General features: G+C 41.1%; 5 protein-coding genes across 9 annotated transcripts; 4 read left to right on the top strand and 1 right to left on the bottom strand.

Annotated features, from left to right (window-relative positions):
* The first annotated feature begins 265 nt into the window (after positions 1-265).
* Shop (sulfite oxidase) lies at positions 266-2952 on the top strand. 2 transcript variants are annotated; one of them, XM_071777063.1, is made up of 8 exons: positions 266-383; positions 504-1127; positions 1216-1402; positions 1485-1610; positions 1676-1868; positions 1942-2145; positions 2270-2329; positions 2429-2952. In XM_071777063.1, exons 1-8 carry the CDS (start codon positions 343-345, stop codon positions 2668-2670), a joined length of 1677 nt encoding a protein of 558 aa, XP_071633164.1. In that variant the 5' UTR covers positions 266-342; the 3' UTR covers positions 2671-2952. The 2 variants fall into 2 exon arrangements, with proteins under 2 accessions (XP_071633164.1, XP_071633165.1); XM_071777064.1 differs by lacking the exon at positions 266-383 and having other exon boundaries at positions 506-646; positions 736-1127.
* A 213-nt stretch (positions 2953-3165) lies between these two features.
* Positions 3166-6776, top strand: LOC139812325 (armadillo-like helical domain-containing protein 3). The gene is made up of 11 exons (XM_071777056.1): positions 3166-3326; positions 3638-3834; positions 3915-4200; positions 4348-4481; positions 4598-4808; positions 4907-5201; positions 5284-5501; positions 5754-5986; positions 6060-6186; positions 6274-6548; positions 6638-6776. The coding sequence occupies exons 2-11, from the start codon at positions 3688-3690 to the stop codon at positions 6728-6730; spliced, it is 2019 nt and encodes a 672-aa protein (XP_071633157.1). The 5' UTR covers positions 3166-3326; positions 3638-3687; the 3' UTR covers positions 6731-6776.
* A 282-nt stretch (positions 6777-7058) lies between these two features.
* On the bottom strand, positions 7059-11096 carry Prors-m (prolyl-tRNA synthetase 2-like protein, mitochondrial). Of its 4 annotated transcripts, none has more exons than XM_071777067.1 (7): positions 10468-11096; positions 9252-9512; positions 8670-8921; positions 8068-8329; positions 7782-7963; positions 7484-7696; positions 7059-7408 (listed from the first exon to the last, which is right to left on the bottom strand). In XM_071777067.1, exons 2-7 carry the CDS (start codon positions 9369-9371, stop codon positions 7124-7126), a joined length of 1314 nt encoding a protein of 437 aa, XP_071633168.1. In that variant the 5' UTR covers positions 9372-9512; positions 10468-11096; the 3' UTR covers positions 7059-7123. The 4 variants fall into 4 exon arrangements, with proteins under 4 accessions (XP_071633168.1, XP_071633167.1, XP_071633166.1 ...); XM_071777066.1 differs by lacking the exon at positions 10468-11096 and adding an exon at positions 9845-9985; XM_071777065.1 differs by lacking the exon at positions 10468-11096 and adding an exon at positions 9797-9938.
* On the top strand, positions 9995-14931 carry Tmem18 (transmembrane protein 18). The gene is made up of 5 exons (XM_071777081.1): positions 9995-10398; positions 12628-12745; positions 12822-12876; positions 12975-13068; positions 13135-14931. Exons 1-5 carry the CDS (start codon positions 10321-10323, stop codon positions 13267-13269), a joined length of 480 nt encoding a protein of 159 aa, XP_071633182.1. The 5' UTR covers positions 9995-10320; the 3' UTR covers positions 13270-14931.
* A 142-nt stretch (positions 14932-15073) lies between these two features.
* Mterf3 (mitochondrial transcription termination factor 3) lies at positions 15074-16677 on the top strand. Its single transcript, XM_071777070.1, has 2 exons — positions 15074-16280; positions 16365-16677. The coding sequence occupies exons 1-2, from the start codon at positions 15389-15391 to the stop codon at positions 16640-16642; spliced, it is 1170 nt and encodes a 389-aa protein (XP_071633171.1). The 5' UTR covers positions 15074-15388; the 3' UTR covers positions 16643-16677.
* The last annotated feature ends 41 nt before the right edge of the window (positions 16678-16718 follow it).

The following is a 16718-nucleotide window of genomic DNA, read 5'->3' on the forward strand; positions in this document are numbered from 1 at the left end:
TCTTTCCTTTTCTCTGTTTCTCACTCCAGTCTCCACGTGTTGTGTATGTTTGTATGTAACATACAGTTGTGTACAGAAACTACAGAAGTACACACACAGGGTGTGTTCCTTTTTACTGCCAGTACTGAAAATCTATAACGTGATGACGTAAACTATAAATTTTCAGTACTGGCAGTAAAAAAGGAACACAGGGTCAGGTCAGTCGTCGAGACCATGCAGTCGAGGCAGACGGCAGACGAGACGTCGATCATTTGGATCACTGGTTGATACCGGTTTACTACCGGTTTACGCAGTTGACCTCACGGAAATATCAATTAAACGGTCCGTCCGCAAGTCAACACTATGAGTTTACGCTGGAAAATATTTCACGGAATTAGACAGAGGTATTTATATTAGCTTGACTCTTTTAAAAATACAACACTAGCTATTCCAAACAGTATTATGTTTTATACAACATATTTTTGTGTGTATAATTTCACACGTGTGTCACCAATTAATTTCAGATCGCAGATACCACCGCTGCAGGTGATAGTAAGAGGTTATAACACCTGCCAGCAGTCTCCCACGGAGAAGGAGCATGGGTCCTCCAGGAATACGCGAGATCCTGCTACGTTGTACGCAACGTGTGTTGCCGTTGCCGCCTTAGGTATATCTTATTACATCACTTTCAAATACAAAAGAAACGTCTACGCTCTCAGCGCAACGCAAAACGTACAATGTGGTCAATTACGCAAGGACATGAAGACCTACACTCTGGAAGAAGTGGGGAAGCACGACAGCAAGGAAAATCGTATCTGGGTTACCTTCGGGCAGGGTGTATACGATATAACGGAATTTGTCGACAAGCATCCGGGCGGCCCCTCAAAAATTATGATGGCTGCAGGCGGCACCGTCGATCCGTTTTGGACCATATTCGCGAATCACAATACGCCGGAGATCCACTCCCTGCTGGAATCCATGAGAATCGGAAATATATCGGAGGAGGACGCTGAATCTAATAAGAGCGATTTGTACGATCCGTACGCGAACGAGCCCGCCAGGCATAAGGCCTTAATAATTAACGGCAATAAACCCTTCTGCGCGGAACCGTCATCGTCGCTGTTAGTCGAGAGTTTTCTCACACCAGCGTAAGTGTACTATTCAAATTGGTTTCCTTTCTTTACGATACATATTTCAATTGCGCTGTAACTGATATCGTATCCTACTTTTTTTCAGCGATTTCTTTTATGTGAGAAATCACTTGCCCGTTCCTGAGATACATTTGAAGGATTACACGCTAGAATTGGCGATAGAAGGAACGACCAAAAAGACGCTTGACTTCAAGGCGATAACGAAGTATAAAAAGCACACGATAACAGCGGCCGTAATGTGCGGCGGAAACAGGCGTTCAGACATGTCAAAGGTAGATCTGTACAAAAATTAAGGAATTATTGCTCAAATTACTGAAACTAATAGCAGGTACATGACGCTTAATTTACTTACAGGTAAAAACACTGAAAGGTATTAACTGGAACGTGGGTGCTGTTGGAAATGCAACATGGACAGGTGCACGATTGTGCGACGTATTGAAAGATTTAGGAATTAATGAAGATGCATTTAATCATGTTCAGGTATTTTATTAATTTACCATTTGCATTGGAAAAGCATTGAAAAAAAGTATTGATTATTTTATCAGTTTGAGGGATACGATCTAGATCCATCTGGTATGCCGTATGGGGCAAGCATTCCTATCTCTAAAGCAATGGATCCGAGAGCGGACGTGATCCTGGCTTATGAAATGAACGGCAAACCATTGAGCAGAGATCACGGATTCCCGATTAGAGTGATTGTACCTGGTGTCGTTGGGGCGAGAAACGTGAAATGGCTGAGTATGAAAAATTCTCAAACTCCCGATTGCGCATAATTATTGAACTTGTACTTATATTAAGCTATATTTGTCAGGCAAAATTAGCGTGTCGAAGGAAGAGAGTCAGTCGCAGTGGCAACAGGGCGACTACAAAGGATTCTCTCCGAGCACAGATTGGGACAATGTGGACTTCAGGAAATCGCCCGCGATACAAGAAATGCCTGTAATATCGGCCATTTGTCAGCCGCAAAATTCAGATGTGGTCAAAGTTAACGAGAATGGCAAAATCCAAGTGAAAGGTAAAAGCGAAAATGGAATAGTCACATGAAGCTGAATTACGCAAATTGGTCTCATTATTTTTATGACGAGCATTGCATCCTAAATTTCTTAAATGATTGTAAAATATAATTACTACTTTGTCAGGTTACGCATGGTCCGGTGGTGGCCACAAGGTAATCCGTATTGACGTCACAAATGATAAAGGTGAGAAAGACGAGAAAATGAGGCTGAAACCAGCCTGATTATTTTGCTTTCTTTAACGATCTCTCACCATCAACTTTCTCGCGCTTTTTAATTATAAAGGTAAGACTTGGCACACAGCGGATTTGACGGAAGATCTTCAGGCGAAGCAAGGTCGATACTGGAGTTGGACATTGTGGAACGTGGAACTTCCTGTGAACAAGAATTCGAAAGAGGTTGAAATCTGGGCGAAAGCGGTCGACTCGGCGTATAATGTTCAACCGGAAAGCTTCAATAACATCTATAATTTAAGAGGATTGCTCTGCAACGCGTATCACAAAATAAAAATTCAATTGAAGCAATGAACGAATTGGTTTTCCATTGATCATTGGCATATCGTCTATCTTGAGTCTTGCAAGTCAAGAATTTGGTACTCTCTCTACAAAAAAAAATTTGTGATATACGAAAAAAGAAAATTATGCTCATTATCTTCCAAGTAGGTATTTCTTTTCTCTAAATGATAAAGATGTGGTAATTTAAGGTAGAAATCATTATACATTTTAATGAATTGATATGCAATTATCGCAATTATTATATATATAATTTTGTAAGAAAAATCGATGCAATAATACTCGTGAAATCACGAAGCTTGTAGTAATGAATTGCCTTGTCCTTCCTTTGGTCTACAAACCGTACGATGTAATGAGTTTTTAAGAGTTTTTAATAAAGTATAATATATTGGTTGAGAATACAGAGAATAAATTCCATGCTTCTAAATAAAGACGGAGAATTTATTCGAACTGGCGGTTCTAAATCCGGAATTTCGTGCTCTCGCCGCACGAGGTCTTCGCTGTTCTTTCGTCACTCTTGCGATTTGCGATTCGTGCTCCAGAAAATGCGCACGCTCGCAAGTCGATTTCATAACCTAAAAACACTTATTTTTTTTAACTGAACAATATCGGATGTAAAAAGACTGGTTTTATCGCAATATATATATTATATATAAATTCTAGGAAGTTCGGTGAGAATTAATATTGGATAATCATTCGTTGATCTTTAAAATTTTACATCTTTAGATCACAATTATAGATCATGTAAACAGTGTTACATTGAAATGTTAAATTTATGTTATGCAGAGCAAGACTTCGGATTTTGATAAATAAATATATAGACGATATTTTTATTCATTATATAAAAAGTTGGATAAATATAAGATGCATAGTACTGCCTCTGATTTCTTTTAGAAAAGTTATTTTAGGAAGTTATTTTATTCTAAGATTATCACACGGTGCGTATTGTCATGAAAGAACTTATATACCAACATGTTTCTAGAGTTTGAATATGAACAGAGGAAAATAGTTTACTCTGTACCATCTGTACCAATGGCTATGAGAAAAAGGAGCGGCTCCGGTGCCAAACGTCAACACAAATGCAAGCTAGTACCGATCTATGAGAGTTTCTTTAAGGGCGAAGACCTGACGCTAGCTCATCCAAATTTCTGGAATGAATTGTTCCTCATTAAACCTATGGTACGTATCCTGGGAATGTTTTTGCCATTTTCCGACTTATCGAAGATAAATATATTTATTTCATGCAATATATGTTGTAGGTACCTCACATCGAAAATGAAATTCTACATATGACGTCGGAACAGCTAAATGCCAGTAAAGAAAATTTGAACGCATTGGTGTGCCACTGTGTTGACACGTTAGTCGATGAACATCCGTTTAGAATAGTGTACGCGCTGCAAACTTTAGCAGCCGTCATCCAATCCATGTACAAAAAAGCCAACCAGGGAGACTATGGATTTAATTTGATAGATATTTTAGTAGGCTTCGATTCTGCGGAGCAAAGGATGACTACGTTAATGCAGCATTGTAATAATTTTTTAACAGGTAATATATAGGTAACAATTTAATAATGTGTGTGTATATATCTTTATTGTTTTCGGAACATTCACATCTCAAGCTTCTTATTTATTATATATATATTTAAAAAAAAATTAATAACAGTACTGAAAGAGCAGAATATATGTTTTTTAGGTGAATATCCGGATAGTTTGAAAGCTTTGTGCCTGAAATTGTTATTAATAATAGTTACCGGTATGGATAATATCAGCCAAAATACCTTACTGGAATATGTGATGTTAAACAGTGTTTTTGAATCGCTAATTCAAGTATGTTAGACATTTATAAATAGTAATTTTTTATTTTCATGAAAAATTCTAAATAAAATTCTGAATAAAGTTCGATCTTACGCGTATTAATAAATTGCTTATATTATTTTGTGTAGTTATTGAGAGATACAGCTGCTAGAAATCGTCACGGTCATGATGCAGTTTTACTGTTAACGCTTTTAGTCAACTATCGGAAATACGAAAGTGCAAATCCCTATATCGTCAAGTTATCAATTTTGGACGATGAATTAGCTCTTAATGGATATGGACAAGCTATATCGAGTTCATTGACGGAATTTTGCCGGCAATTTGCTCAACAAAGAGCGGGTATTGTGACTGCAATAATAGTATATTGTAGTAATATAACTGTTTAATTAATATTTAACGTAAACATTCAGTGTAATAATAATGCGATATATTTTCAGAAATACAAGCATCTTGGCTGTCTTCGTTAACTAGTATAGTTGGCAGCATGTTTGTCGGAGAGGAAGAAGCAAAAACCCAACAAGTTCGCGCAAATAATGCTTTACTTTTAGCTTTATACGAGGCTACACATTTAAATCGTAATTTTGTAACTACTTTGGCCTATACGCAAACTGATACTAGTGCACCTCCATCGCCGAATAATACCCTGGGCCCGAACGCGGTAGCTCCTGGTGCTTCACCACCCGACGTGATGGCTCAGCCGTTCAACTTACTAGCAACCTTTCTGCAGTATTGGTGAGAATATAATATAAATTATTATAAAATTATTAATAATTCGCTGCTTAAGAATTGTGAGATATCTGCATTTGCATTACAGTTCGATAGTTATGCAAGTAATTCGAACGGAGGCTATAATGAATAATGTAAAGCTGTGTTTCTTGATACTGAGCTGCATTGCGGAGGATCAATATGCAAACAGTTTAATGCACGACGCGAATCTGGCATTTAGAGTTCAGCTACATAGAGTACCTATGCATCATAGGAAATTGCAGGATAAGGCAGCGCCGGCTCAACCGCTTGCAGCTACGTTACTCGGTATCTTTTCAATATATGTTTCAGGAGTTCGTGTTTCTTATGTTCTCTCGAAATATAATAGAAACCAAATAAGGACAGAGTTTTACTAGTGTCGAAGCATTTGCAGCTTACAGCTTATAAAGTATTGCTTATCAAATGTAAATAGTTGTATAAATTTCGAGACGAGTTATAATAAATTAAAGAACGTTTTTTAAATGCTCGTTTTTCATTATGTTACTTAAAATGATTGTTATCTATATCGTTTTGTTATAGATCTGCTTGTCGAGTTCATAACATCACATATGATGAAGAAATTTCCGCTTGAGTTATATCATCAATGTATCGGCGTTTTACAAAGACTGCTGTGCTATCAGAAGAGGTGCCGTGTCAGGCTTGGTTATCAGTGGCGGGATCTTTGGACCGCGCTAATTAACTTACTTAAATTTTTAACAACGCACGAAAGTCATCTTATTAAAAAAATGAACATATTTCCTTTAGCTATTCAGGTAATGAGACGTTTGAGAAACTGCATTGTCATACAATCGAACAAGATAATACTTTGATTACTTTTGACAACAGGTGGTGAACGTTTTAAATTTCTTTATTACGTACGCTGATACATTCCTATCGTCACCCAATAGTTATGATGAATTATTTTACGAAATTATTCGTATGAGGCTTATCTTCACCAATCTAAATGCCATGGGTAAGTAGCTGTTAATGATGTAAGAATTTTAGTGCTTTAAGCAAAATAGTAAATAGTACGAGTAGCAAATATCTGGAAATGTTCTAGCACTCAGGTATTCGACTAGTGAAACGTACGAGTACAAAGAACACGCGCTCAAATTAACGAATTCTCTCGTCAACGTGAGGGATATAGTAAATCATTTTCCACCGAAGATAGCTGCGTGGCTGGCGAAGGAAAGCTTGTCGACACCAACGGAACAACAAATTCTAGCTATTATAATACAGAATTATGACAGTCTCGCTTTAAAACTGCAGGATAATCTGGATCAATACGAGAGATACTCGGAAAAGCCTAATCATACTGCGTTTTTTGAGGAAATGGTAATAAAATAAAATACATTAATTTATATACTTGTTTTGTCTTATATCAAAATTATGTAAGTGATATTTTAAACGTTTATTATTTTCAGGTGACTGGAGTGATAGTGGATACACGGGCTTCGATAGATCTTAATACTTTAGATACGCAAACTATACTAGAAGAGCTTTCAAATATTTCATAATGTAAAAACGTATATATTGCAATATATTTTCAACATTGTGTGGTTATTGTATCTTTTCTTACGTATTCCCAGCCAGTTTTTCTTATAAATTAATCAAAAGTCAAATGTATATTCATGGAGATATGTCCGAAGATTGTTTATCATTCTTAATATTTTTTTGTTATTCTTTATAATTCTTTAATTAAAATTTTATTTCGTTAAAACAATCTCTAGAACATACCGTATGTGTATGAATAATATGAAGACTATCATATGAACAACAAGAAATCGATATTATTTATAAAAATGTACAGTTACACATTGTAAAGATATATAATGTGCATAAAAATACAACATTTATTGGTACTTTAATTTTATTTATTAAATATATACTGTACACGTCCGTATCTTTTTCTAATTTTTAACATCTATATTATCAAAATAATCACTTATTTGATCCAATGATAATTCACGATAAGTTGAACTGTCCACCTCGTGGATTTCGAATAAAGGAACCAATTGGGTTGCCGCTTTGCCAATGACAATTATGTAAGGGTAGCCCAATGCACGTGCGAACACCAGCCGTTTGCCGATGGTGTGATGCGTGCGATCGTCCAATATCGCATCAATATCTCGTTTACAAAGTATCTCAGACAGCTGCTCGACATAGACAGATGTATCCTCTTCTTTGCTTCCAGCCTACGGGTCCCAATTCAGTATATAATAAGGAATATTCTTTAATAGAGATAAAGTCATATTTAATCACTTTACTACCTTTGGTGGTATGATGCATACTGTATACGGTGCTAACTTTATAGGCCACCTAATTTCGTTATTCGTCGACAAGATTTCGGCAGCTAACGTAATGATACGACTTAATCCGAGACCGAAACAGCCCATTACCATAGGTTTCGATTTATTCTGTTCCACATACGTCGCTTTTAACGGCTGCGAATACTTTGTGTCTAACAAAAATGTATGCCCTACCTGCGATTACCGTTTACGCAATGTAGTATATCCTTTTTATAACATTAGCTATCAAGTATTTTTTTCTTAGAAATTCCTACATTACCTCAGCAGCAATATGTTGATGCAGTTCATTTTTACATTCCGGACAACTCGTCGTTTCGGAAATACTTTGATTAATCGAGAAATTGCACGAGGGACACTGAAGTATCGTGTCTTCACCAATATCAGATATATAATGATATTCGTGTGACATCAGGCCTCCGATTGCTCCCACATCACCTATGCCTTTTAACATTTATCATTAAATCATTATCTAAGGCCTTTCCAATGTTACAACTATGCGTCTATGAATACGCAGATTCTAGTATATAATTAGAAATGTTAATTACTTTTTGTGTACTTTATACCAATCTGCCTAAAAATATTATTATAAGACTCGCAGACTAAATCATACGTATGTCGTGCGTTGTCCAAGTTAGTATCGAACGTGTATAAATCTTTCATGATAAATTCTCGGCTACGTAGGAGACCAAGCCGTGGTTTCATTTCGTCTCGCCATTTGCTCGAAATTTGATATAACTTCAACGGTAATGATTTAGTAGAGAGCTGTCCTACCGATGACACCAAATCACAGATTGCTTCTTCGTATGTCTATAACAAAACAAGTTTATCCAAAAGCACACTTCTATATTAATAAAATTAGCATTCATATATTTTCAGTCGAAATAGAAAAGATATAAACACGTTACACATTTTTTGACACATTTTTAGTCAAAAGATTTATCTTGTTAGTTTAGAAAAATTTCTTGTTAATTGAAATGTGTCATTGGCTTTTCTATTCCAGAAATAAAATTTTCAATTTCTCTTCCAAGAAACTCGGACCCAAAATTTTATCTAAAATAAAACTTAATAGGAAAATACAGTATATATATATATATATATATATATATATATATATATATATATATATATATATATATTTCTTACTTACTGGGCTCAATATATACATCTTCTTGTGTCTATCTGTAACTGTAAACAACTCGGTTTTATTGGAGTCTAATCTGTCGGTTTTCTTCCACAGGGCAGCGGGAGTCAACGCTGGAAGTAGTATTTTTTCCGCGCCGATATTTGCCATTTCTTTGTCGACCAGTTCGATTAACTTATTTAAAATTCGCACTCCTAACGGCAGTAGGGCGTACATGCCGATGCTAACTGGTTTAATGATTCCATAATTGATCATTAACTGAAACAATTAAAAAGATTAAAGCCTTCAAGTCGAAGGAAAATCAGTCGTTTAATTCGGGAATTTTTATGGAACCAATAAAAATTAAATAAATATTCGAACCTAGACATAATTTGTTCAAAGGAACTATTAGTTTTTAATTGTAAATTTAGGAAACACATCGTCTTAACATTACAATTTCTAACAAAACATTATTACATCATGCAAGTGATTTTCAACGATTAAAAAGCACAGTGCAATAAACACTTTGCCCAAAGAATTCATTTATCTATTTGAAAGTATTCTCAAAATATTTTTAATTAATGTTTTAAAAAAGTACCTTGCACACACCTTATGACCTTTCGATGCAATTTCTGTCTTTTCTACGCTATCGAACGATCCGCTCGTTGCCAGGGGTTGAAATATCCTCGACATCCGAGTCAGATTAATAATTTTCGTTTTACTTGCCATTTCTGAGGATGTTTACACAACAATTGACAACGATGCACGTGCGGGGAAACCGGCCAATCACGTGGAACGTTCGCCGACGAGTGCGCTCGATTGTAGAGCGGCGCAAATCAGTAATCAGCTGTTTTTAAATCGCAGCGCCGTCTGCAAACATCTTCCATAAATCATAAAGTAAAGAGAACGCTACATTTAATTCATTTCATTTGCAATTTACAATTGCATGATATGCACTTGTAATTGATGATATAACCTATGGTAGGGCCAATTCCTTTTAGTGACACAAGTCGACACAAACATCGTTCTATCCTTCTTGGCATTCAATGAATAACAAAGACAGAACGATACTTGTGTCGACTTGTGTCATTAAAAGGAATTGGCCTGTAATTAGTAATTTTCATCTGAAAGAACACGAACAAAAACAAACAAACCCATCGAACGCGCGATTGGCCGAAAATGCGCAAATACTGTGAACATGCCTTTAACGTCCGCCCCTCCTCCCTGCTCCGTTCGAGCGGTCGCGCGCTCGCGCGCATTGACCGGCGTTATCTCGCGCCGCGCGCTCCGCTCCACCGCCAACTTCGCTCCGTTCGCGCAGGCGAAGGCGATCCCGTCGCTCGTATCGGCTCGGTTCGGTCCGGTCAATTAGTCGCTCCCGTCGCGGGCCGCCGTCGCGTCGTCGTTCCCGTCGGTCAGTGGTCAGTCCAGTTTGTCGGACTGTCAGTCGCGAGACTCGCGAGTCGCGCCGCCGGTGCAGTGGCCGCGAGAACGGGTGCGCGCGTGTGTTTTGGGATATCCTCGTCGCGCGGATGCGCTCGCCTTCCTCTCTGCCACCGCCTGCTCTCCCGGCGCCCGCCAGTCGTCGTCGTCGCCGTCGCCGTCACCGCTGTCACCGTCACCGTCCCCGCAGCACGTCGCAGCACCCGTCGCCGTCGCGCGCCGCGAGAGGCACACGATGTCGAGCGACGAGCCGTTTCACAGCCTGTTCACCGCCACGGACAGCATCGACGGCATCTGGCCCTTCCTGCAGAGCGTGAGTCTCAACCCGTCCGTCCGTATCCGTTTACACTCTCCTTCGCGCTATACCCTCCTCCTTTTTCACCTTTTTCCCCTCTCCTTCCCGTCCTTCTTTCTCCGCTGTCGTCGCTTCCCGTCGGCGACGGTCCCCGGAGTCTCCCGTCTAACTCGTTTTTTCTTTCTTTCTTTTTTTTTCTTTCTTTTCCACGTCTCCTCTTTCCACGTTCTCGAATCTTCGAACGGGCGGCGTCTCGGCAATGCCAGCTGACCACGTAATTGGAATCCCGAATTTTCCCGTCGTCCTTGATCTTTTCGATTCCTTCGATCGTGTGACGGAGAAACCGGAGTCGCGTTCCAGAAAGCAGCGGCGCGACACGCCGAATGATGTCACGGTTAATTGCGCGTTCTCCGTTTCGCGGTGATTCTCCCCTTGACGTTTATTACTGTCAAAATGTACGAGATCGTGTCGTCCTTCCTCTCGAGATAATTTTCCGCACGCGCTCGTTCGTACTTATATCTCGATGATCGAGATCACGCGCGTGATGCGGAGAGATAACGCCGCATCGGGACACTTTTACAAGGCCTTGTCTCTTCTTGCCGCAGGCTCCTCCTCGTGCTTTCTCGATTGAAATAAAACGCCGCGGAATTCGGAGAGAACGAAGAAAAGACACGAAGAGAGGCGAGTTACGAGGATTGGAAAGAACCCGCGGACGTCGCGCGTCTCTCGACGACTGAAAGACAAGAGTAGAAGTTTAAAAGGCAGGAAGGAGACACGGAAGGAGTCGATTTAAAGACCGGACCTGCCGCAATTTTTTCCAGCTTTTACGATGCTCGAGAAAGGGAAACCGTCGCGCGCACGTAAAAATGCGCGTAAATATAGCGCGGATGACGAGCGTGAAAATTATACGGTTCATGCTATATGGAAATGTACGCGTGTTTGCGTGGACTTAAAATGGAAATTTATGTGCGGTCAATCATGAAAATCCACTCCTTTCCGTTCCGTATCACGTCATTTCCATTTTAAAGTCATTACGAGCGCCATACGTGATAGTCTCGTTATAAATTCGTGTGCATTTCAATTAAGCGAGTACATTCCTCGCGTGTGTCATTCACGCGTAATTCTGCATATTTTCTGCGCATCGCTCCACTATCAGTTGCTACATCCTCGCGTTCCAGATTCCTGTGGCCGGCGATTTACATTCGCCGCTCCGGCAACTTTCGTTTTCGCCGGCGCGCCACGCGCTGTTTACGCCGAGCTCTGAACGCCGAGATCTATTCCGCAGAAGAGGCGCAGATCCCTTATCTTATCGCCGCGCCGCCGGTGTCGCGTGCGCGACGAGACGCGTATCAGACGGGAGCAGACGGGAGGCAAGAATGGAATTCAATACCGGCTACTGGCTCCGGCGATGCCGCGACCCTCTTATCGTCCTGGACGAAGAGGCGGCGGCGGCGGCGGCGGCGAAAAATCGCCGATTATATTGGCGCTCTATTTTCGTCGTCGTATTCGTTCAAGGGCGTCCCGTTGCCGAGATACGTGGCCCCCCCCCCCCCACGAAAACGCAGCGCGTTACACACGTAATTCGGTCTCCAGAATCTCGCTGGATATTTTTAAACGGTTATCGCGTGTCCCGCTTTCGAATTTCTTCATTCCTTTCGTTGTAAGGAGATTACCGTCCACTTAAGGCCATTGCACGTAACAAAGTTTTAGTTTTAATCGTAAAGCCGTAAGAAAATAGACCAATCACACTTGATTATTCTTCAAGCGCGAGGAGAATAATCGACTGTGATTCGTCTATTTTATTACAACCTTACGATTATGACTAAAACTTTGTTACGTGCAATGACCTTTACTTGTTCAAGTAAATAAATCGCTAAATTGATAGAGAAAGGGGTCGGGGGATAGGGAGAGGGAGAAACATGTGTTACGCTTCTTTTTACGCGCAGCTCTGTTAAGAGTTGTAAAAAGATACTTTGTGTGTGAGAGAGATAGGGCCGATGTCACAGTCTTCGATTAACGTGATCCTCCGATTAAACTCACTCTGCATCTCTTTCTAAGCTGTTTCCCTAGAAAGAGACGAAGAGTGAGTTTAACGGAGGATCACGTTAATCGGAGACTGTGATATCGGCCCATAAGATAACACATTGAAGTTTTTTCATTTAAAGATTAGGTTTCGCGATATCAGTTTCATTCGCTCTGGAGTACTTAAAGAATATTAATGTGTTTCGTATGAATGTACTGTTGCAGATCGATTGGAGGGATCCATGGCTAGCCGCGCTATTGACTTTTCACGTTGCCATCACGATGACCGCGTTAATGACAAGGAACCACGCGAATTTTCAGATAATCCTGTTCCTCGTGCTCCGTAAGAATCTGCTGTAATTACCACGGATTTCGCCCAGTTTTTCCGTAACCGTTACCACGAGCTGTCTCTGTTTCAGTGCTCCTGGTTTATTTCTCTGAAAGTATTAACGAGGTTGCGGCGACCAACTGGATGTACGTATTAAACTGCGACCGCGGCGTATCAAAACGGCTCCCCTCCTCCGAGCTTTTGCGGTTCGTTTTCATATAATCCCCTTTAACAACTTTCGCAGGGTATTCTCTAGACAGCAGTACTTCGATTCGCAAGGCCTGTTCATATCCGTCGTTTTCTCCGTTCCCATTTTAATAAACTGCATGATCATGGTGGTAAGTACAGCAACTTCCGAGAGCAACCCGGCTTCGAACGCGCGTTGATCGTCGTTGACCTTTCAGGCCAGTTGGCTTTATCAATCCAGTCAATTAATGACGAGCCTGAAGCGGGCTCAGTTGCGGCAGCAGGCCAAAAATCGTCAGTCGAACGGGGAGACGACGAACGAGAGAACGGCTGCTCGACCGAAGCACGAATGAAGATCCGGAGATCTAGTCATGACACGCGGTAGAACGAGAGGATGTTACGTGCTATTTAAGGACAAGAGAGAATCGCTAGAATTATACTTATGTCGACTTACAGATAGATTTTATAGAGCGCTGTGTACACTTGGCCATCGATTCGACAAGCGTTCCGACCTTTATCGCGAAACGCCGATTAGACTAGTTTGATATTTCACGCTGAGACCTGCGCGACGGAAAAAGGGGAGGGGGAAAAATACATACAACAATATATTAGCGCAGTCGGAACGATAACGCACGTCGGAGTTGCCTAGTCAAACAACTCTCCGTTTAGAACGTACCTCCCGACATCGCGCGCCGTTTTACACACAACGATTTTACGAAATTAAACCACTTGATGCGCAAAACGCAAACTGGATTGATGAGAGATAATCGGCCGGGCTACGAACAATAACTACGCAGGAGGAGTAACATGCGGCAAGCCACGGTTTGTCCTTGTCTTAACATTAAAGGCCGACTTCGACCAAATTGTAGTCATATCCATAATTACATTGTTAACTTAATCGGCGGTTATTTGCCAACACAGCAAAAATGTTCAATTGTATTCGTCGTCTTCAATGTTTAATCTCTCTTTCTACGTTGAGCTGTGGATAATGATTATAAAAAAAAATTAATGATTCCATTCACGTTGAGTTGCACAGGCGCTTGATATGTTAATTGCCGAACGAATTAATTGAAGTTTGGTCGAGGTCGTCCGACGGGGAACATTCCGCTAGTTTATCTACGTTGTTTTGATATTCAAATACTGGTCATGAGAATCAAAGTGTTCTTAATGTGTAATTAACGTACTTATTACATGAAATAGCGCAGACACGTCACTTTCATCGTAACAGCTCCGCTGTAAAGAGATATAACACATTAATTAAGGACCCTAATACACACCTGTATATTTGTATGTGCATGCGCGCGCGCGCGCGTGATTGTGTGTGTGTGTGTGTGTGTATGCTGTGCGTATACAAGCATGTGTGAGCGAATTTTGCGTGAGGCTTGCGAATGTGGCCTTCCGCGAATCGTGCTTCGCGATTTTGAGGAAGAAATGCTGGATGTTCCCCCCTGGGGTGTGGTGTGTCGCGTCATTCCCTGAATTGTATATTGATGTAAAATCAAAGCGCATTACCTTGCCGCCTTTATATTTAATATTACGCGCGTTTAATCGTTTTAAGATAATAAAGAGTATTTGTTCATACAAACGCACGCGTCCCCGCCCGCTCCTCTGCCGTTTTTCCCGCTCGTCCCGCGACGCTGACTCAGCGAATTGCAAATCTCATTAAATGCATACTTGCGTGCGTACGGATTCGTTTTTTGTATGTTTTCCTGCGCATCATTAAAAATGATTCGTGCGACGCACGTTCTCGGATTTGCTGTCGCTATACCGAGCATCATTGGCTTAAGTCAGTAAATCAAAAACGTCCACGTATTTTTAATTATAATTATGTTTTATATATGTATATATAGATATATCTTTAATTTTAAAATTATTTTTTAAAGCCCACCTTACACGATCTGAGGATAGAAATCTGACGTGTCTCTAACTTTTATATCGCATGCTTTAAATACGAGAATGTATTTTAATATATTATTATTTAAATATATGTATAATGTGATATATATTAATACACACACACGTAGTTTAACATATATTTTATCTAAGTACGTGTTCTGACCTCGATTCTTTTTCATACTACACCGCACATGAATAAACTATACTCCTGCATATTCTGCTGATGTGAATTATAAATCGTCTAAAGTGGGCTTATGCTACTTTATTAATATTAATATTATTGATTGTGTATTATCGAACGGAACCAGAATTCTTTACCCACCGAGAAGATTCGCAAACGTGGCTACGTAGTTCGATCCTGGAGGCGTTTAGATAAAAAAATGGCCGCGCTCAGGTTTATGTATTTTCGGCACCGGCAGCAAAGCAAACTGCAAGATTCCACGAGCTATCCGTTGAATGACAGATTGTTAAGGATGTTTTTTAACAAAAGTACGTGAGGGAGATTCGACAGTCGCACAGTCCGTAACTTAAATTGCTTGACGCCGATGCGGTGACGGGTATCTGCGGGTATCGAGTATGTTGCAACGATGTTGTTCGTTCGCGTCGACGGCACGACCGGTCGCGACGGATTTAATCGCGCGATACGTCTCGAGAGGCGACGGGCCGAGACGATGCGTGTCGAAGGAACTCGAGAGAGGCTTCCAGGCAGCCTCCTGCAAACCGAGGGTCTTGCCGGAAGGTACGAAGGCCGACGATGGAAATTACGCGCTGAAACCGCGACCTAACCTAAGCCCGAGCGAAATAAACGCGACTCCGTCTGCTTGCGAGGACTATCTTGATGATCGTGAAATAGAGCTACCGCATCCTCTGGACGTGTGCACCGAAGACCTGTCGGATATCGGTGCGCCCCTCACTCCGACCTTCACCTTTGCCAAGTACGCGAACAAATCCCGCACGATTCAGGAGCTGGTGAAGCTCGGAGTCGCTCTGTACAAGTTCGAGACGCAGGAGGGGATGGTGCAGTACATTCTGAACCTCGACTTCGAGCGGGACGTGATGCCGTACATAAGGTTCCTGCACGACTGCGGGGTACCCGCCGATTATCTGGGCGAGTTCATCACCAAGAATCCCAATATCTTCAAGGAGGACATGGACGATCTGCACACGAGGATAAGATACCTAAGGGCGCACAATTACAGCAAGTCGATGATACAGACCATAATCTGCAAGAATCCCAACTGGCTTTTGTACAGCACGAAGGATATAGACAACAGGCTCGGCTATTTCCAGAGCAACTTCAAGCTTCGCGGCAAGGAGGTGAGATTCCTGACGGTTAAAGGGCCCAAGGTGGTGACGTACAGGATGGTGCACCTGCTGGAAAACACGTTCAGCATCAAGGAGGAGATGGGCTTCGGTCAGACGCAAGTGAAGAGACTGCTTCTCAGGCTGCCCAAGATATGGACCAAGAGTAAGCGCGCGCGCGCGCGGCAACGATTAATTTTAGGATGTGCGAAGACGAATGTGCTTGACGTCTATTAAATTGTGCTTTCAGATCGCGAGAAATTGCTGAGTACATTCGAATACGCTCATAACGAGATGCAGCTGCAACGTGACTTTATCGTTCAGACGCCGCACGTTCTGCTTTGCAGGAAAACCAGACTCGAGCAGAGGCATTTGTTCCTGGTGGAATTGAAAAAGGCACAGTACGATCCTTCTAAACCAATGTACGTTTCACCACGAGCCTTAATTAGCGGTACAGACGTGGACTTCTGTAGAGACGTCGCACAGACGTCCACCGACGTTTACAATGCGTTTCTCAAAACGTTTTAATTATAATGCAGATGTAAATAAATGTTGATAGAATATTTTTCGTTTTCCGAATTATTTCTAGTAGCGGTATTCCCGT

This window comes from Temnothorax longispinosus, chromosome 4 (assembly GCF_030848805.1).
Source record: "Temnothorax longispinosus isolate EJ_2023e chromosome 4, Tlon_JGU_v1, whole genome shotgun sequence".
In the NCBI taxonomy this organism is placed as follows: Eukaryota; Metazoa; Arthropoda; class Insecta; order Hymenoptera; family Formicidae; genus Temnothorax; species Temnothorax longispinosus.